General features: G+C 41.0%; 1 protein-coding gene across 3 annotated transcripts in view; it reads right to left on the reverse strand.

Annotated features, from left to right (window-relative positions):
* Nucleotides 1–5271: 5271 nt before the first annotated feature.
* The window catches only part of LOC140481154 (uncharacterized), a 37456-nt gene continuing 17876 nt past the window's right edge, over nucleotides 5272–24851 (reverse strand). For all 3 annotated transcript variants that reach the window (XM_072576910.1, XM_072576911.1, XM_072576909.1), the window contains 3 exons: nucleotides 20257–20405; nucleotides 17937–18168; nucleotides 5272–11934 (listed from right to left, as the gene is read on the reverse strand). In XM_072576910.1, the coding sequence (XP_072433011.1) occupies nucleotides 10837–11934; nucleotides 17937–18168; nucleotides 20257–20405 (1479 nt within the window). In that variant the 3' untranslated portion in view covers nucleotides 5272–10836. The remainder of the gene's footprint in view (nucleotides 11935–17936; nucleotides 18169–20256; nucleotides 20406–24851) is intronic.

Here is a 24851-nt window from a genome sequence, read left to right on the forward strand (position 1 = left end):
CATTCTTTGAAACTCTTAAAAAAAACTTCAGTGTTCCCAATCTCTCTCCATAGGACAGTGCTGGGATCTTGGGGACAGGTCCGCACTCCCTCTATAGCAATATCGTTCCTGAGATAAAGAAATCAAATCAGCAAACAGTCCATTAGGTGCGGTCTAACCAAGCTCCTATACAAGTGCAGCAAGACTTTGTAACTCCTGAACTCAAATCCTCTTGCAATGCAAGTTAACATTCCATTAGCCTTCCAAATAGCTCCCTGAACCAGCAGGCTGGCCCTCGGGTGAATTACTGAAAAAGACACCTAGATCCTTTGTATATCTACACTTTCCAACCTCTTACCACTTAAGAAATACACTGCATGTTACTCCAACATTGTTCCGTATTATTTTCTATCGGCCTTGTTCTTGCTCATTCACGAAGTCCAGCCACATCATCCTGAAGTCATTTTACATCTTCCTCAAAGCACACATTCCCACCTTATGTCAACTGCAAATGTGGAAATACTAGATTTGGCCCCTGCAAGTGCTACCATGCACAACTAAATGACTTTCCCACACCAAAATCACCATGGCTTTTTTTTCGCATTTTTCTCTCCCTTTTAAGTACTAACCACCACTAGTAATCACCCAAGCAGTCAATTAAACATTTACAAAGTCCATTATGAGAAATGCAAACCATCAAAGTGAGGGGGAAGTAGGGAAAGGGGCTAAATCAAATTTGGAGGCTGTAATAAAGCATTGTATCTCCCGTGGTACTCACCTTTAAATCACTGATATATGTTGTGAACAACTGGGACCCAAGTATTGATTCTTGTGGTACCCCAACTCCGCTACCCCACCCCCAGTCACATGGGCTCATGTGGTGTCATAGTAGCATCCCCAACTCTGAGCCTCATCTAAGCCATGAGGCCCGTGCTCCAGTCACATCTGCCACAGGGTTGTGTAACATCTCCAAACAGATTGATTAGAAAACATCTACTCAACTAGTCACAGCCTGCCAATGTGAGAATGAGCCATTTGTTCCTACTATCTATGTTCAGCCTATTCTTAACCAAAATCAAGTAAACTGCAGAAATGATCCAATGTTAGGTGACACTACATGTGAACTGGCTCTAGCCTGAAAATCTATCCGTAGATGATGAGATCTGACTATCATTAAACTGACTTTATTCAACTTCTTCCAGTTTGTGGGAACGACTCCATAAAAATATTTGAAGATAAGTTAGCTACACACTAGGATTCTTACCCTACTGCTACTCCCATTACAAAAGTTTAAAGCGTTTAAGAGAAATACATACGGGCAAATGAAATGTTGGCCTCTATTTAAAAGGGAATGGAATATAAAATTAGGGAGGTTTTGCTAAAAGTGTCCAAGACAAAAGAATGGTTCAACAATTGTGCATTTAAATTCTCTGAGCCTGAAGTGGATCAAGTACAAAGAGAACCAAATCAGTAACCCAAGAGAAAACTTTAATTAGCTTATTCTGTTACAGATGCAGTGAAGTGAGAAATTAATTTTAATAAGCACATTTTTGCTTTATGTAGTTTGAGTTCATGTTAATTAATTAATTGAGTGCAGTTCTTTCTTCTTATTCCATTCCAAGGCCGTTTATTCCTATTATTACAGAATCTACCTGTTAAGTTGTCTCAGGAGGAAGACACTGTAATGTCATTGGCCTATAATACAAAGATCCAGGGGAATGCTCCAGGAGAAATGAGTTCAAAACCCAACTATCAAGCTGGTGGATTCAGTTAAAATCTGGAACTGAAAGCTTCTATTAGTATTAGTGATCAGGACAACTACCATGGAATAACTTGATGAACTGATGTCCTTTAGGACAGGTAATCTGCCATCCTTACCTGGGTAGACTTATATGTAACTCAAGATTTACAATAATGTTGGTTGACCCTTAGCTGAGGATTCTCTGAGCTTCCCCATTTCCCCTCCTCCCACCTTATCCCAGATCCAACCCTCTAATGTAGCACCGACTTCTTGAACTGTCTTACCTGTCCATCTGCCTTCCCACCTATCTGCTCCACCCTCCTCTCCGACCTATCACTTTCACCCCCCCCCCCCCCACCTTCATCTACCTATTGCATTCTCAGCTACTCCCCCCGCCACCCCCACCCATTTATCTCTCAGCCATCCTGGGCCACCTCCTCATTCCTGAAGACTCTCCTGCTTCTCAGATGCTGCCTGACTGGCTGTGATTTTCCAGCACCACACTCTTTGACTCTGACTCTTAGCTGTCATAGTCATACAGCACAGAAACAGACCCTTCCTTCCAACCATAACCCTAAAACTAAACTAATCCCACTTGCCTGCGTTTGGCCTATAACTTTCCAAACAGTTCTTATTCATGTATTTATCCAAATATCTTTTAAACATGGTAACTGTGCCCACATCCACTGGTATACTCCACACATGGACCACCCTGTGTAAACACTGTCCCTCACATCCTTTCTAAATCTTTCTCCTAGCACCTTGAAAATAGCTTTTCACTAAGGTGGGCAAATTCAAGATACCTACCATTCTTCTTATCTATACCTCTCCTGATTTTATTAACCTCTTTAAGCTGATCTCTTAACCTCCTATGCTCCAGCAAAAAAAAGTTTCAAGTTTATCTAGCCTGCCCTTGTTACTCAAATCCTCCATTCCCGGTTACATCCTGGTAAATCTTTTCTGAATCCTTTCCAGCTTAATAATATCCTTCCCATAGCAGAGCGACCAGAACTGGACATAGAAGAGGCCTTACCAACATTGTGGATAACCTCGACATGACATCCAAACTCCTATACTCACTGAGCTATGAAAGCAAGCATGCTAAACACTTTCTTATCCAGCCTGTCTACACGTGAAGCAGACTTCAAAGAATTAAGAACTGTGAACATGAGCCCTTAGGTCTCTGTTTTACAACACCATCCAAATCCCTACCATTACCTGTACAAATCCTGGCCTTGTTTGTTTTACCAAAGTGCAATACCTCACATTTATCCAAATTAAACTTCATTTGCCAGTCCTCAGTCCGTTGACCCAATTGATCAAGTTTGCTTCTCAGATAACCTTCTTCACTGTCTACTATATCACCAATTTTGGGGTCATCTGCAAACTTGCTACCCATGCCTACTATATTCTTATCTAAATTTGCATTAACAACAAACAAAAATGGACTCAGCACCAATCCCTATGGAACACCACTGGGGACAGGCCTCCAGTCTGAAAAACAACCCTCCACCTTTGTCTCCTGCCAATAAGTACCCAATTGGCAAACTCACCCTGAAACCCAAGAGATCTAACTTTATTAATTAGTCTACCGGAACCTTGCTAAAGGCTTTACTAAAGTCCAGGTAAACAATGTCTACTGCTCTGTCCTCAGTTTTCTTGGTTATTTCCTCAAAAAAAGCTCAATCAAGTTTTTGAGACACAATTTCTCTTGTACAAAGCCATGCTGACTATCCAAATGCATGTAAATCCTATCTTTCAGAGTCACCGATAAACTACACACCACTGAAGTTAGATTCACAGGTCTATAGTTCCATGCTTCTCTTCTACCCCTCCTTAAACAAAAGCTACTCCCCTGTTATCTGTCACCTCACCCAGTTATAGATGATAAAATATTTCTGCAGAGGGCCCTGCAATTTCCTCCCTAACTTTCCACAATGCCCTGGCAGACACCAGATCAAGCCCTGGAGGTTGTCCATCTTTTTTTATTTTCTCAGACCTCCAGCACTTCCTCTTCTGTGATGCGAACTGTTTTCAAAACATCAATATGTATTCTTGAGCTCTCTAGCTTCATTTTTGTTTGCCACAGTAAAAACTGATGCAAAATATTAATTTAATATCTCTCCCACCTCTGAGATTTAACACAAAGATGACTCATTTGATCTCTAAGGGACCCAACTCTCTCTCTCTAGTTGCTGCATTATTTTAATGCACTTTTGGAACGTCTTTGGATTATCCTCATCCTATCTGCCAAAGCCATCTTATATTCCTCGTCTTTCTGATGCCCCTATTAAGAAGGCTGCTATACTCTGTACTGTTCAAGAGATTCATTTGAACTGTTGTCCATATTTATGATTTTTTAAATTCTTGACGAGAACTTCAAGATTTTTATTCATTCCATTGTTTCATCATTCTATCAGCCTTACCTTTCACTCTAACAGGAACTTGAATCTGAACTCTTGACTCAAACTTTTGAAAGCCTCCCTCTTATCAGATGTCTTGCGAACTGTCCTACTTCAGTAAACGTTTGAAAGCTCGTCTCTTACCATTAATATTTGCCTGATTCCAATTAAAAACTTTAACTTTCATTGACTTATACTTTTCCATAATTATTTTAAAAATAAATCATCACTGGACCCAAAGTGTTGCCCTATCACTTGCCCTGCCTTCTTACCCAATAGAATGTCAAGTTTTGCTCCTTCTCCATTTACACATTGTTAAAGAAATATTTCTTTAACATATTTAACAAATTCCTCACTGCCCAAACCTTTAACACTACGGTAGCCCCAGCTAATGTCTCAGGTTCACCATTTCACCTACTGCATGTGCTCAATAAAAATAAACATTTATTACTACTTCATAATATTTTATCATTGACTTGTGTTTCAGTTATGTATCTGGTATGTATGTTTTCCAGTTCACATGCTTGCACTCAGGCAAGCCCAAGTCATTCTATAATCCTGAAAATTATGAAATCCAGAAATTACTTGTTTTCAAGCGTCTGGATTGAAGAGGTTGCAGTGCATCAGTATGGTAACCAACGCTGTCCAATTGTTGGGAAAAATACCATCTGGATCATTAATGCCAACTGGGGAAGGAAACCTGCTGTCCCTACCTGGTCTGGTGTGCATTTGACTTTCAAATGTACTGTCATACGACTGATTCACATATACTCATAAATTGCCTTGCAAGGCACTCACAGTTGTATTCAGGAAGGTGATTCAACACCATCTTGAAAGCAAATAGGGATGAGTAATTACTGCTGGCATTTCTCACAATACCCATATCCTGTGAGCAAATATAAAAAATGACAATGCATTTACAAGACCTAAAGTCTTAAAATGGAAATAATGTAAATGCTACATCTTAAACATGCAGGATAATGTAAACAGCCTATTTTGGATATATAATTTTTTAACCAATAAAGTAGTCTGAACATTTTAAAGATGGCAGTTTTTGTCTTTATTCCAAAGTAATTGACTAAGTTATATACACTCGGCCTTTCATCTACGTTTCTCAATCTAAGAAAAAAAGACAACCAGGAAAAGACATTTCAAAAAAACTTCTTGTTTACTGAAGGTTACAAACAATTCACAAACATGTCTGGAAGAAAGAAGTACAAAATAAATACAGGACAATTTCAAGCAATTTGGTGGAACCAAAAAAGGGCATACATTTGGAAATGACATTAAAGAGTCAAATGGAAACAAAAGCGTATTTATTTGCACAATGTCAAAGGAACAGTCTTGTACAGGACAGAACATGCAGAACACTGCAAATGAGATGGCGCACTTGTATCTGCTGAGGATGCCATACAAAACAAAAATCAGGGACAGGGGATTTAAAAAAAACCTCCCGTTGCTCATTGTGTTATTTATTACTAACAAACTATTGAAAATACTTTTAAAGTGCAATCTCTGATTCGACTGTGGCCCACGACAGTCAGGAATTGTGTTGTTCTCTTCTCGAGAGAAGAAATGCACAAAATAATTTTTTTTCTTTTGCATGTCTCATTTGCTGCAATTTTCTATGTTCTGCCAGAAGACACAGTAATTTGTGGTTTATTTACGCTTTTTGAAAATACTGATCTCTCAAAATGATTTGATTTCAATTTAACGTCATTGATAGTTTGAAACCCTTACTTTCAAATAAATACAGTGGTCAAAATATCAAAACTATTTTAAAGGACAGAGAGTTCAACTTCTCCACAATACAGGTCTTCGTGTTCTGTGATGAAATTGGTCTCCAATTACCAGAAAGGGAATTAAAGAAGCAAGATAACAACTGAAGCACAGGAATTCATATCTTTAAATAAACAAGCAATTTGGGCAAAGCAGGTAAACAACAGAGGCACGTTCCTGCTCATGTCCTCTGCTTCATCTACTGCACTGTGTGCAGTAATAGAATTCATCAGTGGGGAAGAAAGAAGCTGAGGAAAAGCTGGTGAAAACCATTTCAGGTCCATTCTTGTACAGCTCCTGGGGCTGATTTGTATGTAAGTATTGGCTGAATCTTACCAGATGTAAGAATATAGGCTTATGTGATTGTCTAAGGGGAATTAGGCATCACAAGAATTGAAGCACCTTAAGCATTACCCTGAAGTAACCATACTGCAAAAATAAACTGCTTTTGTCTGTCTGCTGCCTTGTGATAACCTTGTGCACCTATCAGAACTGCAAAAACTGATCACTGTTGGTTGAAAAATAGGGAAAGGTTAAATTTACTACACTCTTAACTCTAAGTCTATGGGAGTAAACAAACTTATGCAAGGTTTTGAAATATAATCAAACAACTTTTTTTGTTTTACTACTTTCAGCATTAAATTTTGCTGAATTGCCAACTGATATTAAACAAGCTGGCCCATATTTATTAGTTTTGTTGTACTTGTTAGAATTGAAGAACAGCATTTTAAAACCTTGCCTTAATTTACAAGTTCAAGAAACCAATGGTGGGGGCGACTGAGTCTTTGCAGAAAAATGAAGTTATTTAACTCTTACAATGTCTCATCCCTCAAACTGTCCACGCTCACAGAGATCACTGACCGTCATGGACAACATCCTGAGGATAGGAAGATCAAGACGACGGAAGAGAAAGAAAACCTTAAAAAGAGCATCTACGATCAGTTTACCACAGCTCCACATTCTTGCAGTTTAAGTGCCCCATGACCAATTGCAGTCCTTTCTGGCTGAAATATGTTTATGCCATGCTATGGGCCCATTTTGCTGATGCTAACAACCAGTCTCATGACACACCTACCAGTACTTGTCCATTGATCACCATATACCATAAAACAGATGTTTCATATGAAAGTGAAAACTATTAGGCAGAAGGAGGACCCACTTTCTTTGATGATGATATATTCAAAATTGCTTGCTCCATGCTTGCACGACAATATTAAAAGGTTTTGGGCTATTCCATGGGATCACACTGTGTAAAACATAAAGCTAAGGCATTAGATCACATGGAGACATCAGATGGAACAAATCAACTGCACCAAAAATCAGGTCACGTTTTGCGTTTGCCTCTACTTGCATAGAATAGACACCTTAAAGAGGATATCCAGTGGTTTTGGTTTCTTTAATTTAGAACTGGAGAGTTTCATTAAAATTATTTTTTCAAAATTACAGAGAACAGAGTTTAATTTCTATTAAACATATAACTAAAGTTTAGATTTTTATTTAGCAGAATTGGGTAGATTAATGTACTAGACTAGGTTTGTAATTAATACATCACCATAACTTGCAAAATTCAGGAGTCCTCAAATGTAACCTTGCATTTGCATAATCCCCATGCCTTTGAATACTGGTTTCTTGAGGTTGCTGTGTATTTTAATGTTATGGAATCATGGAGTAATTACAGCACAGAAGGTGACCATTGGCACACTGAGTTCATGCTAGACTTAACTGGAAGCAAAGAGCAAGAGTTCATTTTATTGTTTCAGATTTATCAGAACCTCAATCTCTCTAGCAGTTGCTAGCACTGAAAATACAAAGGTGAAAGCAGCAAGATATGGCTATTTCCACTGTGCTGAACCCACTCATCTATCCATTGTACAGGAACGTCAATTCATTCTGAACTACATAACTTGTAATCTATCCCTTTAAGTCACACTTGTCTCTTTTCTTCACACAAAGAACTAGCTCCAATCCCTCAGTCAACTGTGAAACCTCTACACAATTCCTGATGGTCTCTTTCTTTCCTACCTTTATAACCTTCCTCAGTTCCTTTTCCTTGCCCGTATTAGCCTTTTTAACAATTCTGGTGCACTGCATTCCACTCACAAACATCCATCCTATGATTGGTAGCAGATTTGTTGGCCATCTTGCCATCATGTTCCCGAATTTACTAAATCTCTCATCTTTCCTATTTATCTTTCAATGATCTGAAGCCTCCTTAAAATCTAATTCTCTCAGTATCTCATCAACTCCTTCTCTGCTTCTCTTAGCTGGCAAGTCCAGAACAAGGAGACAAGTCCTCAGCATAAAGGATCAATCATTTAAAATTGTGATGAAAGTTGCAATTCTTTAGAATTTGCTGCCTCTCAGAGTTTTGGTCAAGTGTATTCAAACTGAGATGGAAATCAGAAGTCTATCAGGGTAAGGCAAAGTAGTGGGCCTGAAGTGGAAGATTAGTGATGATCTTATTTAATGGCAGTGATACATCAGAGTGATCACTTCTGGTTACTATTTGAATCCTTATTAGCATTCATTTGGTCAAATCATAAAGTGATTTAAGATAATATATTAAGAACTTTTTTTAAACCTTACTCCTTTCAATGCAAAGTTTTATTTTTATGGAAAATAAAAATTTTCCAGTAATATCAAATACATTATTTAAATTGAGAAGTTTTTGTATAACTTTTGTATTAATAGAACTCAAAGATGCTTAATTTTAATTCAGATGAGATTATAAATTCGAGTTTGGATTCTTGAGAGATGTTATTAATGGTAAATGGCCTATTGGAGCTCAATTGCCCAGAATCCACTTCTCTTAACTTCAAATCCTTTGTAGCTTTTGCCATTTATATACTTTCTAAAATGTAGCTGCAACTTGTATGGCTGGACCTCTGTCAATGTCATTGAGGTTGGGAGCATTTGTTGAGAAGAGGGCATAAACCTAAATAATTGCCTTTTTAAAAACAAAGAAGTGCACATGCCTTAATATTACAAGTACCATCTGTGAACTCTGCAGATAGCTTTTAATATTCAAGTGTTGACATCAGGGGAATAAAATTAATATGGTCAGACAGATTTAACAGATGGATATCAATGGGTTGTGTAGTGGAGGGGGGATAATTAAATCACACTAAGTGACGTCACTCAAGTTTTCATCATAAACCTGCAGTATTCTTAATTTACTCAGTATTTTGGGATTGGTAGCGAGTTTTCTTGGGAGTAAAGTTTGCCTCAAAATGACACATATGGCAGAGAGAATCCTCCAGCAGACTGAGGCAGCAGAGCGGACCTGCCAATGTGGTTCACTGACATGCCCTGCAAGGGTAACCTGTTTTCTCAGTGCTGGCACAATAAGCACAAAGAAACAGAGTGTGTGCAGGAGAAACGCAGTAGGTCTGGCATTTATAAACAGAAAAGTGGAGTTAACATTTTCAGGCCAGTGACCCTACGTCAGAACCTTCGGTTTTTTCCAGCACTCCCTGTTCTGTGTCGGTATGCCATTTAATTTGTACCAAATAACCACAACTGAATGTTCTAATGAAATAAGTTATTCTAACTGTAAATTACATGCAAAACATAGCATATTTTAAGAGTTGTGCCACATACTCTTGCATCGTGCACTGAACCGCTTTGGCTGGCAAGACAGAAAACGTGCTTAATGTGCTGGTTGTTTCAAGCTTATGATTCAAACTGCCACGGTATTGTACAGATGTATACTCAATTGCATTGCGCTCCAGTGACTGTCACCTGAGAATGTCAAATCTTTTTCAGAGAATGGGACACTTCCCAAACCCACTTACAGAGCCATGGATTTACCAGAGTTGTTGGTAAACAGCTGAGAAGCTGCCACTTATTCAGACAGACAGTCTACTTAGAAATATCCTGACTTTTTCCCTCAGCTAAAAGAAAAACAGGGAACGTTCATATTCAAAACCTCCGTGCGGTATTGTGTCAAGGGGGAGTGTCTGGGACTACAATGGCACCACCTAAAGAATTGCCAAACTACTAAGATCAAGCTGACAAATCAGAGCAATAACCACTGTGGGAACGCAGAGAAATGGGACTCTGGTTTTCTGAGGACTTGCAAACTGTCCCATTATACAACTTCTAGCACCAAAATTATCCCCAAAAACTTCCAAAAGACAGCTGCCAAAAATTCTAGTAAAAATGCTCCCTGAAAGATTTCACATTTGCTCCCCACTTCCCCTGCCCATTGTATATTTAGGTTCTTCACAGTACAATGAGGATTTGCATTGCAAAATGTGGTAAAGTTGGAAATGTATTATTACCAGCAGTATCAGAGGCAGAAGCCCCCTTATGTATAACTCTACTATCCATCAAGATGTAACTGCCATAACAGACTATTCATCACAACATACCCATCTCCAGCATTCGCTTAATTCTGCCTTTCAACATTAATCAGCAACCAAAACATTAGAAGTTTGCAGTGTACATCCAAATGTGTATTTTGGGAAAATAACGAGGGAAGGTGACACACATTTTGTGTTAACCAACAGAATAATCATGCTCTGGTTCTGAGAATTGTTGTGACATCTGATTATGCTCAATGTTAAAATCCAATTTTTAACACACGTGATTGTTTATTTTCCAATGTTTTCCTTATTCTGCTAACAATAAGAAGAGTGCTTTATAAACCCCCATCTCTTTGATGAGACACCAGCTCAATGGCTCTCTGGGTCTATGGTGACTTTACCTTTACTTATTCCACAAGCTTTTCAATCAGTGTTACTTCTTCCCTGCTTACAATGAATTGTTACAATAAGCATTCAGTATTGTATTATGTTTACCAACATATGTGATGGACCAAAGGGGCCTTTTCCATGCTGTAGATCGCTATAAACCACTGAATTCACATCTGTTGTTTACTTTGCTGCTCTCTGGTTTCCCCTGTGATGATAGCCAGCCAAGTGAAGGGTTTGACTACCTCCGATGGCGGCTGTGTCCTGTGTTGGAGTCTTTATAATGGCTACGCTCCCTGCTTGTGTCCCTATGATGACGGCTACGTTCCCTGCTTGAGCTTTTCCGACGACGGTTCCGCTCCCCACTCACACCCCTCCGCTGTCTCTGCTCCTTGCTTGGATACCGATGACGGTTCCGCTCCCTGCTGGATCCCTGCCGGACGCGGACCCGATCCCTGCTGGCATTTCTTCGGTATCGCCTCCCCTCACGGCTCTGGTCTTGTCGGCTGCAGCTTTGCTCGTTGCTGGAGCCTTTCCGGTGGCGGCTCTGCTCCCGGCTGGAGTCCCTGCCACGTCGAGTACTCTCCTTCCTCGAGCGGCCCTGGTGCCGGCTCCATTCCCTCTGATGGCAGCTGCCGTCACTACTCGAGTCCCTCCAGTTTCTACTGCGATCACTGCTTGTGCTGCTCTTACGTGATTTGTGAGCCCTCTTCAAGTCCTTTTGCACTTGGCTGCCTTCCACCTTGACAGCATTGGTTTCAAGGTCTTTTTCTGCATGACTGGGGCCATTTTGGTATTTACCTTTTTTCCCAGTGCACTCCTGCAGGGAGCAGCCTTTACTATTAGGTAATGTAGTTATGTGTTCCTTGCTCTGCACAGACTTACATTCACCTGGAAGCGGAATAGGAATGATGTCGCTTTGTGTCTGAATCTGGCCCAAACCACCGGTGAATCTTTTGGCTGCATCCGGTTTTCCGTTGACTTCCTGAGCGAGTGGCACTTTCTTGCCATGGCTGAGAGTACCAGGACATGCGAGCAGACAGGTAGCAGCCTGTGTGGGGGCTGCTCCCAACACTGGGCACACACTCCCAGCTGTCCGGTCTCCAAGGCCCACCTTCAGGTCCGCTCTGCACTGATGGCTCTCACTTTCTTCCTTCCGCTTCAGGTTCTCCAGCAGCTTCTCCCTCAGCTCCTTCTCCTTCTGCTGCAGCTCCACCACACGCTCCTTCTCTTCCTCCACTCGCCGGAGCTCCGCCTCTTGCTGCCGCCTCTTCTCTTCCAGCTGATGCAGTCGGGCCGCCTCTGCTTCACGCGCTTCCAGTTCCTGCTGCTTCCCAACCTGCAGGGAGTACCAGAGTGAATAAAAGTCAAACAAAAACAGTCCCTTCAAAAGCGATCAAGAAAAAGGAGTTGCATGCTTTACATTCAAAATCAATTTTCACACAAGACTTGTGAAAATATTTCTGTTTTAGACCTCCCGGGTGTGCCAGTGAATGCAGCTTTTAAATACCAAGCACTTTCAGGCCACAAACCTATTAATTCAAAATGCAAAATATTGTGGATGCTGCGACACTGAAATAAAAACTGAAATGCTGGAAACACTCAGGCGAGCAGCATCTGTGGAGAGAGATGCCGCCCAACTTAGCATCGGGCATTCACATATTAGGTCAGTGACCAAATGAACCAATTCCAACAGAAATTCCACCCTTCATCCTATGGACCCACCCACATTGACAGATATTCATTACATATTCAGAATTCTTCAAACCACCATTTGTGTCCCATCTTAAAATCCACTTTTATCACCATGAACCTTGACATGCTTGTTCTCTTAGCAGTACCAACTCCAACTACCTCAAAATTGTTCTGGTTCGTCGGCACAGTTTATCCTTCTACTTCTTCAACGATTTAACACCAATGACCTTATTTTCATCTCAAGTGTCGAGGAACACAAGCTACAACAACTCTTGGATACCAAGAACTGTCCTTCCCTTTCCGTCTCTCAGCTCGTCTTCCATTCACAATATGCTCTGATCTGCCCCTTTGGGAAAATAACTGATCTTGCCTCAACAAAGGCATCAGCTCCATCCCCTCACAAGAAGTTTGAGCAAGGCTTCCATCAGCTTTATCTCATTATCCACTTCTATGGGCAGGCGCATTTTCTCAGCTCAATGGACCATTTTCCCCATTTTCAGTATTTTCCCTTCATCTGAATTCTTCCCACTGACCTTTTCCCCATGGTTAACCATCGCACTAAAACCTTTTAATAAGCTCTTCCATGGAATGAGCAGGATACTGGTGATGTGAATATCTGTTTCCTGTTGTCCTTGACTAGGATGGCTTACTCGGCCATGACAGAGGGTGGTTAGTAATGAACAACATTGCTGTGGGTTTGGAATCACATGTGTGCCAGACCAGGTCAGGATGACAGATTTCCTTCCCTCAAGGACATTGGCAAATTACATGATCCACTATGACAAATCAATAGTAACCACGCCCAAGGCTAGCTTTTAATTTCAAAATTTAACTTGCTCATTAACTTTAAATTTCATCAGTTGCTATGGTGGGATTTGAACCATGGGCCGAGAGCATCTGGACTAGTGGTCCAGTGATGTTACCACCAAGCCAGCATGATCCTGTTGCTGCTGTGACATCAGCTGTCTCAATTTGTATGCTTGGCTATTCATTGTGATCCATTTCACTGTGAACTTGCAGCATTTCACTTAGACCCAACCTTAACATTGTGACCAGTTCTGATGAAAGGCCATTCCATAGGCTTGAAACAATAACTCTTTCACACTTTCTACATATGTTGTCGGACCAGAATGTCACTGCCATTTTCTATTTTAATTCCTATTAATTCAATTTTAATTAAATATTTTGTGTTGCAAAACCTTGTATTTGTGATCCAAATTAACAGCATGGGTTTCTTGCTCAGGGTAATTTAAATTAGCAAACAATTAAATGGTACAGCAGGTTAAGACTATGAATTAGCACAAACAAACCATAAATCATGAATTAAATGTCAAAAAAAAGTTTTTCTATCCTATTTCTGGCATATTTCCAAGGCAAATCATTAAAACTCAAGTAGTGAACTGCTAATATAAAAAGTTCAAATTTCTCAAAAAACAATTTTTTAATGTAATATTTCCTAATGGGTAGCATGGCAGCTCAGTGGTTAGCACTGCTATGTCACAGGGGTTCGAGTCCACCCTTGGCAACTAGCTGTGTGAAGTTTGCACATTCTCCCTGTGTCTGCGTGGGTACTCCCACAGGTGCTCTGGTTTCCTCCCCCGGTCCAAAGATGTGCAGTTTGGATGGATTGGCCATGTGAAGTGCAGGCTTACAAGACTGGGGAGATGGCTCTGAGAGGGATTATCTTTGGAGGGTCAGTGTGGACACGATGGGCCAAACGGCCTGCTACTTTGACACTGTAGGGATTCTATACCTGCATCAACCTCTCTTTCTGCGATATTAAATGTAAGCAGTGTGCCAGCCATTAAAAACAGCAGAATTGAGAAAAACAAGTTACTCCAAGGAATGAGCAATATGTTTTACACAGGCAGCGAGCGCCACTGTGTATTTATTACTATAAACTAGGCAGACATGTACAATGGCAGGGAGACTGAAGACAAAGAGCAAAAGATGCCGATGTGTGAAGCTGGGGAAAAAAAAGGCGAAGCTCAGAAAGGAGTTGCCAGCCAAGTGGTATTGTTTTGCTTTTACTCTTCATGACATTGTCCATAAGTAGACTCTCTGGCTGCAGCATATCTCCAGGATGCAGTGCATTGTTTAACCCAGGCAGAGTTTTTTCGCTGCAGAGACATATCAATGTCAGCTTGCTCCTGTATCCACCCCATCTACTTGGTAATCAAACCTGCATGGATTTGTCATCTTGAACCCAAGGCAAACTATAGGGGTCCAGAGCTATCTCAATTTGGACCAATTACCTATTTGATAATGCTACGTTGAAACTCTGAAATTCTCCACCCGTGTGCAAACTTCACACAGCCAGTCACCAAGGGTGGAATCAAACCCCTGTGAGGCAGCAGTGCTAACCACTGAGCCACCGTGCTACCCATTAGGAAATATTACATTAAAAAAACTGTTGTTTGAGAAATTTGAACTTTCTACCAGCTCTGCGAGGGTATATGCACCATACAGACTGTTGGATAAGGCTGAAGATAACAGAAACTGAGAAAAAGCTTTACCACGTGAATAGAATTACACTGAGCCATTAATGTCTGCTGAGATTTAAAACTGCAGGAAATCGGTAACTGCTGCCTCTACCAAAAAAGGGGTGCATTTGGATAAAACATTCAGGATTGGACACTTACACGGATAATTCCAAATAAGATGCACACTTGGCACAGAAATTTCTGTATAAAAGAGCCTGAAGAAATCCCTTTGTTCAGCAGCACGTTGTAAGAAGGTACGTCAGGAATTGTGGTGAAGACATCGAGCAGAGTTTCAGCCTGGCCAATTCTCCCGGGTAAGAATGTTTGGGTTTAGTTACAGAAATCAGGGCAGTGAAAGGAAGTGTGTTTTATTTGTTTAAAGTGCTTAACAAATGAACTGTATTTTATGCAGCTCTCAGTGTCTCCACTGTATCTTTATCTTCGCATGTACTATTGCGTCTCAGAGAAGTTACATGATATTTGTCCACCATGCTATCTGCCCATGGGCATTCAGGGATGAGAAGTAAATAACGGATTTTGCCAGTGATCCCACAATTACAGAATTTATCTTTTAAAATTACGAAGTAAAACCACCAGACTGACAGGAGAGATTCAATGGCAACTTGCCATTAGTATTATTAAACACAAACTCACTATTTTCCACACTGATAGCACAAGGGCTGTCTGTCTTAAAATAGATTCTCTCTTGAAACTTTTTGGTAATTTTAAATCTTTTTGTTCCTTTGAACACTACATAGAATTCACTGATCCTCTGCTTATGGTGAGAAATCCAAGGGATCATGCACTGAATCACACTCAGTTTCAGACCGGTCAGCTCTCGGCAAGGATCTATGTAGGGGGTTAGGACAATGCTGGTATGACAACATGTACAAACTTCCTGTGGAAATTCCACAAACAAAAACTAGATGAATCCATACTTTTTTTAAAAAAAGTGTCGACTTTCTCAGGAGGATGAGAAACTTCCTGAAAATAGTTCACATACTTCAGCCTTGATCTCCTGACCTGATATTGTTAATGCTTTGCAAGCACATGATGCTGCACTTTCAAAATCAACATGCATTATCCACGGAAACAATTTTTTAAACATTAAAACAACATAATCATGTGCAGGCAGTCCCTGGGCTGAGAGTGGTTCTGTTCTTGAGGCTGTTTGCAAGTTGATTTATACACAAATTGGACACAATGCAGGACAATGTAAAATAGCCATTTGCTATTGTGAAGAAACACTTCTATGTTAGATTTTTAAAATACACCCATGTATGGGATCACATTGGTCAGTCAGTTGTTCACAAATCAGGGAATCCCTGAAATACTGGTGTGGTTCCCATCCTAACTAAAAAAATCCTCTGAATGTCTACATCTGTTGTGCATAGCATTCGATAAATATGTATAATACACTATAGTTTTGGAATTGGACTCAATATGAAGTCAGATAAATATGGGTTAGTTCTGTGAAAGCTTTCTTTTAAATAGAATCAGAAAGTCAATTTAGAGCACTGACTTGTAATGTTAATAGGCAAAATTTATACTATTGGACCTTTATTAGAGTAAACAGATTAGGTAATTAGTTTAGTTTTTTACAAGAACAGAAAGTAGAAAGTTCAGTTCAGAGTTTCCAAGCCAAGATGGTTGATATAGAAATCTTCAAGTTGAGAAAGTTTAGGCACACAGAATTGTGCAAGATTCTTGTAATCAAACATAAAAATAAATTGTACAAAATTGTCTCAAAAAGGCCTAATGGAAAGAAAGTGGCATGCCTCAGTTAAACTGAGGATTTGAAAAGTTGAAGTAGGAGCGATATTTTTCTGGGACTGCAATTTGAAAATATATATTGTTTGTAAATAGGATGAAACTTTATTTTGAAGACTGAGCTAAGATCTAACTGCAGAATAAAAATTATAAATATGAACAGCTTTGTTCTCCACATTTTGTGCAATAAATGTATGTTCTTAACCGAAATCTACAGCGCCATGTAAATATACTTCAGTGACTAATCACGATATTAAACAACTACAAATATTAAATATATCACCTGTCATGCCTGGTTTCATTCTGCAATCTGCCTCGGCCAGTATTACCATACCACAACTTTGTGTTAGAAGTTCCAGAGGCAGCTGAAACCCTGTTTCTTTTTACTTATTCAAGGTATGTGGGTGTCATTGGCTAGGCCAGCATTTATTGCCCATTCCTATTTGGCCAGATGGCTGTTAGAAGTCAACCATAATGCTGAGAGTGGGGAGTCACATGTAGGCCAGCATAGGTAAGAATGGTAGATTTCCTACCCTGAAGGGCCTCAGGTGAAACTGATGGGTTTTTACACCAGGTGGTTCAGTGGTTAACATTGCCACCTCACAGCACCAGGAACCCTGGTTCAATTCCAGCCTCGGGCAACAGTGTGGAGTTTGCACATTCTCCCAGTGTCTGCGAGGGTTTCCTCCCACAGTCCTGGTTAGGTGAATTGGCCATGCTAAATTGCCAATAGTGTTCAGGGATGTGTAAACTAGATGCATTAGCCTGGGGAATATAGAGTGATAGGGTTGGGGGATGGGTCTGGGTGGAATGCTCTTTGGAGGGTCGGTGTGGACCTGTTGGGCCTAATGGCCTGTTTCCACACTGTAGGGAATCTATATATCTATAAAATCAGAAGTGCAGTTGTCATTAGACCTGCTTTTTACTGAACTGAAATTTCACTGTGTTATAGTGGAATTCGCACTCGTCCCCAGAACACTGGCCTATAATGCGGGATTGCTGGTCCAGTGACATTACTATCACACTACCCCCTCCCTGCAGAGCTGAGACTTAGTTTATCAAAATCATCTGCACCAAACGTTTCTCCAATTTGAAATACTTTTTTCAAGTGAGTGAGGGCTACACCAAAACTATGTTAGTGAAGCAAATGTATTGAGTTACAGAATCAAACTGGATTGATGTCTTTGTTGCTATATTCTGAGCACCACATTGGAAGTGTTTGTAAAGGTAACAAGTTGCTTAATCTCAAGGCCCTGACAACATGTCCAAAATAAGAAAGTGAGGCCCGGGAGTCACAGCTCATGATGTCAAAACAACAGGACACTTTGATCATCATTACAGTATGGTCAGCCACTTGGGGGTGTCATCTTAACCTGCTGATCTGCACTCTCACCTTGGCTCTGCTCAGCAGCTCTGCAATAAGGCGGATAGATTGCAGATTCCTTTGCGCTAAAAGGAGCCTTCGTTCCTCCAGAGCGATTTTTTCCTGCAGTCTTTTCTGCTCCTCCCGTTGCAGCTTGCGCACATTTCGCCGTTCTTCACGCTCCTTCTGCTTCTGCTCCCTCTTCCTAACCTTTTCTTCTCTCTTCTTCTCCCGCTCCTGCTCTTCCAGCTCTCTCTGCTTCCTGGACAGAACCGAGAAAGAACCCAATTAGTAGCTAAGGCCACTGGACCGGTCATTTCAGGAATGATATGCAGGCTAATGTGTTGGCAAATATTAAAGATCCATGCAGAGAGAGGAGGGACTGCCACACTTTGATTGAAAACAAGAGATAAAAATGTCAATGACAAATTTAAGTTGTTTTCTTTTATTGTTAAATGGGTTATTCCCATTATTACAAACCACCAAAAACTTATTGAACACAGCACACTGTGATCCATGTGGAAGCAGTTAAAATGCTTCAATAAATATGGCAGCACTTTTACAACTCAAGTTAAAATCAATGAAACAAAAGCTTATTAATGTGGCTTAGTGCTAATACAACTTAGAAGTTTATTTTAAATGGGCCCAAGTCAATTAAAACAAATAGACAAATATCATAGAAACAGAGATCATACAAACAGATAAATATGGTTCAGCACTCATAATACTAACAGCAATTACCAGGTTTTAGAGAATTTTAAAGTGGATGAGAGTACAATGTGATATTTTAAAGTAAAATATGTCCTTAAGTTAGTAATGCCATGGAAGGCAAAGCCACCAGACTTGAATAATGACCACTTGACTTAGGTAACAAAAAGCTGCCAAAGAAAAGCTGCCAAAATAGCATGGCAGCTCAGTGGTTAGCAATGCCACCTCCACATCGCTGGGACCTGGGTTCGATTCCACCCTCGGGCGACAGTATTACGTTTGCACATTCTCCCTGTGTCTGTGTGGGTTTCCTCCGGGTGCTGTGGTTTCCTCCCAGTCTAGTGCTGTTAGATGTTTGTTACCCATGTGGATATGATGTGCCAAATAGCCACCTTCTGTGCTGTAACTGTCTATAAATAAGCAATTTTGAGTAGTGTGACTTCATTCAGTGGAATAACCAGTAGTCAAAACGACAGGTGAAGGACATTCACAAGCAGGAGGAATTAGCCTTTGCCTCTGTGCTTTCTAAGTTCTCTGGCTGGAAGTTTGCCTTTTTCATCCAGGTCTGGAGACAGGTATCTTTAAGACTGTGTCAAACTGCACGCCCATCAATGAGAAAGCCAAGATAAAATTCCAATCATAAGTTCTTAAGTGGTGATCTGGCAGGCTTCTCAACTAAGCAGTTCCCAAGATTGTGATGTCGAGCACTGGCTGAAGCTGCTGGCAATCAGAGGCTGACAGCCTTTGTAAGGGGTAGTGCTACATAGAAGGCCCAGGGTGCTGGCTGCACAGCAGCACTGTAGATAGACCAGCAGCAGCATGACTTTTATTTTGTGTACGGGATGAGGTGTGCGTGGGGGAAGGGAGCTCATTGCTAGAGGTGGTCAGAAGCAAGGTTGGTGGTCTAGCTTGCAGTTGTGGCCATCTGCCTCCAACCCCATCCAAGCCCCTAAGTGCACCCCCTCAATATTGGGGCAAATCAAGTGACATACACTCGCCACACAAATAACCTCACAGCATCTGATGCAGCTGCTGGCAAGACTGCCACTTTTCTCACCAGTCAGAAACAAGGATCAAAGGGCGAGTGACGGATTGAGGCCCCTAAGTGGTCATTACTTCCTGCCACTTCTAGGGAGCGGAAAGTCCTAGACAATGTATTGTCTTTCCCCAGAAAGAAATGGGAGATATATTGTTGAAAATAGTTTATATTAAAGGAAAGAGACCACATCAATTTCCAAATACACAATAATGTTGGCTGCACACCATGCCAAAGTCAGATGGAATGACGGATGTGACAGTGAATTTAGAGCCTGTGAGATCAGGAGTAGAATGTAAGGAAATGGCAAAGTTCTTTTGCTCAAATCTGAATCCAGCCAGGTGGCAATCATTGGAGATTATTAATTATCCTGATGAAGGGCTTTTGCCCAAAATGCCGATTTTACTGCTCCTTGGATGCTGAACTGCTGTGCTTTTCCAGCACCACTCTAATCTCGAGTCTGGTTTCCAGCATCTGCAGTCATTGTTTTTACCTTATTAATTATCCTGTTCTACATTAAACAGATCAGGCTTCTTGACCCTTTGACACAGCACCATTGCTCGTCTGGAGCAAGATGCTATTTAAACACCAATTTTTCCAACATACCTTTCTTCCTCCTTTCTTCGCTCTTCTTCCTCTTTCTCCCGACGTTTTTGCTCTTCTCGCTGCAGTTCCAGCTCCTGCAGCTTCTGTCTCTCCATCTGTCTCCTCCTGATGGAAGCATCACTTAGGTGCTTTGTTGTGTCAAAGGTAACCTGAAAGACAAGTATGTTTGAATTCTTCCTTTACATCTATGGCTTTATTTCCCTTTGTGTGGGACACTGGCTCCCCCAGAGGTATAGACCTACACTGTCTGGCAGCCTTGCATTATCTCAGCCAAATGATTATTATTACTCATCATGATAGCTGATACAAAGGGGCTTAAAAAACCAATCTCTATCACCTTTCCAATGAATATGTGCTACACCCCAACTCTGTGGATCATCAACTGAAGGGCCCAGTGCCTGCTCCACATCAAACATAGCTACATCGCCCAAATTAAGTTAGATCGTTGACAAAGATCACTGAGAACTCAAAAATGCTATAGCAACCAGGGTGCTTCCCCATGCTACATCACGAGTGACCACTCCAAAAAGATGCTGAAGAGACAGAAGAGAAATCTTTTCAGATCAAGACTGGCTTGAAATTAGGTCAATCTTCCCATCCTGCTCTTGTTGGGGCATGGTAGCCTCCAAATGCTTGAGAAAAAAATGTTACTATGACACAGACAGCCTACAAGAAAACAGCTTGCCCAGCCCACCTGGCACTCCTATCAGCACAAACAGACCCCAAATTATACTAAGTAATGACAGTTGCTGTAGCCCTGATTAGAACAATTACCTAATTCTATATCTACTTTTTGAATGTTCCCGTAAGGTTTGCTCCTCCAGTTAACAATGTAATTTTCTCTCACTTCTTTCCTATCTCCCTCCTGCCAATCTGACCTCCTGCTGTTCATAATAGCAATCTTCTTCTCCCCTAACCCTACTCAAACTAAAATGATTGCCACCCTACTTCACTCCCTTGTATCCATGTTAGCCAATATTGCTAGTGGTTGTTTCTAGGAAATGACATAATCAACCCTCTGACCTCGCCCCAAAAAACCCCCACAAAACTACCAATCAAAACTGCCAACTTCTTTGCCCTCTCTAAAATTCCTCAGCATCTTACCGTCTCCCAAATCTGTTCCCTCATTCCTAGAATTCCATGATTGAATCCCTCTAATCAGATTTATTCTCCTGTCACAGGATTTAAACAGCTCCTATCAGACTCACAAGTGACAATGTTGTTTATCCCTGCTTTTTCTTATTTGCAGCTTTTGACACTGCTTCCTCTTCAACACCTCCCCACTGTCATCCAGTTCACACCCGATTCTATTCATGCCTACAAAATCATAGCCAGATTCTTAAGGTCAAGTGGTAGTTTCCCGAGCTCTGACCGTGGAGGTCTGGGTTCAAGTCCAATTTGCTCGAAAAGGAGCAGCGTAACAGCAGCTCTGAACAGATCGGTTAGAAAATGATCATAACTAGACTCTCGCTTGCTATGTACTTATCTGTACTTCGACTTCTGGCATTGCCTAAGTGCCCATTCTTGATGCAGGGGGTCACTAGCTAAGTGGATTGGATGGCTGGTTTATGATGCAGAGTATGCCAACAGTGCAGGCTCAGTTCCAGCTGAGGCCTCTCCTTTGCAACCTCTCCACTTGCCTATCCTTGGTACCATTCCATTTCCCATCTATATGCCACCCACATAAACTGAAAATACAGCATTAGTTTTCACACATTCACTGTTCAGCGTTCACATACTCAGCTCTAACTTATTACCACCTCTCCCTCTTTGAAACAGGGAAATTCGGAGCAGGAGCAATCCTTTGACCCATCGGCCTTTGCCCCACCCTTCATGGCTGATCCTTTATCTCAACATCATTTTCCTCTTCCCTCTCCATACTGCTTGACAGTTCTAGAAATCTATTTCTTAAGCTTGGTCTCAACAGCCTTATGTAGTCAGTAGTCCCACAGGAGCAGCACCCTGAGTGAAGAAATTTCTTCTCCTCTCAGTCTGTAGCGGCCTACTCTGTATTCTGGGACTTTGACCCTTTATTTCTGCATCTAGTCATCCCAGTCTTGTTGAAATGTTTCAATGAGATTCTCTCTCATTCTTCAGTAACTTCAGTTAATACAGGCTTAGTCGAACCAATCCATCGTCATTTGACAAACCTGCCATCTCAGGAATCAGCCTGGTGAACCTTTGCGGTATTCCAACAATGGTAAGTACATCTTTTCTAAGGTTCAAAGATCAAAACTGCACAATAATCCAGGTGTGGTCTCACCAAGGCGCTGTAAGAAATCCTTGCTCCTGTACGCACACCCTCTTGAAATAAAGGCTAACTTACAATATGCTTTCAGAAATGATTACTGAACCTCCATGCTAGCTTTCAGTGACTAATATAGAAGGACACTCAGGTCCCTGCGTTCATCAACACTTCCCAATCTATCACTACTTAAATAACACTGTCATTCTATTCTTCAGATGTGGACAACTTCACACTTGTTATATTTCATGCAGTACACATTTCTACACGTACTCAGTTTGTCTAACTTGCCTTGAGAGATCTTTAGATCCATCTACAATACTTGCAATCCCAGCAAGTTTTGTGTCATTAGCAAACTTAGAGATATTGCATTTGATTCCCTCCTCCACGTCATTGACGTATGTTACAAACAGCTGAGGCCCAAGCAATGATTCCGACTGTAACCCACAATTTAACACCTTCCACTGTGAAAAAGATGTATTTATTCCTGCTGTTTCCTGCCTGATAATCAATTGTCAATTTATAGGAGAAAGTGAGGACTGCTCATGCTGGAGAGCGAGTCGATAAGTGTGGCACTGGACACGCACAGTTGGTCAGGCAGCATTCAAGCAGGTGAGTTGATGTTTTGGGCATAAGCCCTTCATCAGTAACATCAGCATTCCTGATGAAGGGAAAGGTCTGAAATGTCGACTCTCCTGCTCCTAGGATGCTGCCTGACCTGCTGTGCTTTTCTAGCACCAGACTTTTTGATCCTAATTCTCAATTCATGACAGCTTATTACCCGCAGTCCTGTGTGCTTTAATTTTACTCACTAACCACTTGCGTGGGACTTCATCATAAGCTTTCAGAAAATCCAAATCCACCATATTGAATGGTATTATCTATTTTTCTGGTTACATTCTCAAAGAAAAGCACTAGCAAGTTTGTCAAAAATGATTTATTTTCCATGAATCTAATGTTAACTTTGTCTAATTCAGTTTAGATCTAGTGCTCTGCTATTATACCCTATACATAATAGGTTGTAGCATTTTCCCCTCCTTCTGACATTAGCCTAACTGGTCTGTAATTCCATTTTATCCAGATCTCCCTTTTTCATTTAAAATGAGGTTACGTTTCCCATCCTCCAATCTGTCAGGGCAGTTTTAAAATCTACTGAGCTATGGAAGATGACAACCAACAAATTCTCTATTTCCATGGCCACTTCCCTGAGCACCCTAGTGCGTAGATTATCAGACCTGTTGATTGATTATTAGTTAGCTTTCAGACCTGTTAATTTCAATTCTATCTCATCAAAATATTGATTTCCTAGCATTTCTGGCATGTTATTCAGTCTTCATGAAAGAAAACATAACAATTGATTAAATGCACTGGCATTTCCTTGCTCTCTATTTTCAATTTGCTATTACAGACTGTAAGGGTCTATACTGATCTTCAATATTTTCTTATTTTACATATTTATTGAAGCTTTTACACCCCACCATTTTGCTTCCTGCCAGTTTACTCTCACTCTCTTTTTCTCCATGTTAACCATTCCCTTGTTCCTCCTTCGCTAAGTTCTAAACTTCTCCAATCTTGATATAAGTAGACAGCAACTTTACTGTGCAGAGGGATCTGAATGTCCACATGCATGAATCACAGAAAACTAGAATGCAGGTACAGCTGATAATAAATCAGACAAACAGACTTTTGGCATTTATAACATCCCTCCTGTGTGAAAACAGGCCCTTCAGCCCAACAAGTCCATGACCCTCCAAATAATAACCCACCCAGACCCTACGCTATTATCTGAAATTTTCCCCTAACTAATGCACCTAACCTACATATCCCTGAACACGATGGGCAATTTAGCATGGCCGATTCACCTAATGTGGAGATCTTTGGACTGCGGGAGGAAACTGGAGCACCCAGAGAAAACCCACACAGACACGGGGAGAATATGCAAACCCCACACAGCCAGAAGCTGGAATCGAAGCCGGGTTCCTGGCGCTGTGAGGCAGCAGTGCTAACCACCAACCTACCCTATCACCCACTGAGCCACCTCGCTGTGCTAAACGAATAGAATATAAAAGTAGGGAAGTGGTGCTGCAAGTGTACAAGACATTAGCTGGACAGTAGCTGGAACACTGCATCTGATATAATGCTTCTTATTTGAGGAGGAGGAGTGTGATTGCATTGGAGACAGTTCAGAGGAGGTTCACTAGATTGATTCCAGAGATGAGAGATTTGTCCGAAGAAGAGAGATTGAACAGTTTAGGTTTAAGGATGAAAGAAAGGAGACTAATTGAGATATATAAATTGCTAAAGAAGGTGACAAAGCAAACAAAGAGGATATCTTGTCATGTAGGGCAAT

The sequence above is a fragment of the Chiloscyllium punctatum genome, chromosome 9 (assembly GCF_047496795.1).
Source record: "Chiloscyllium punctatum isolate Juve2018m chromosome 9, sChiPun1.3, whole genome shotgun sequence".
NCBI lineage: Eukaryota > Metazoa > Chordata > Chondrichthyes > Orectolobiformes > Hemiscylliidae > Chiloscyllium > Chiloscyllium punctatum.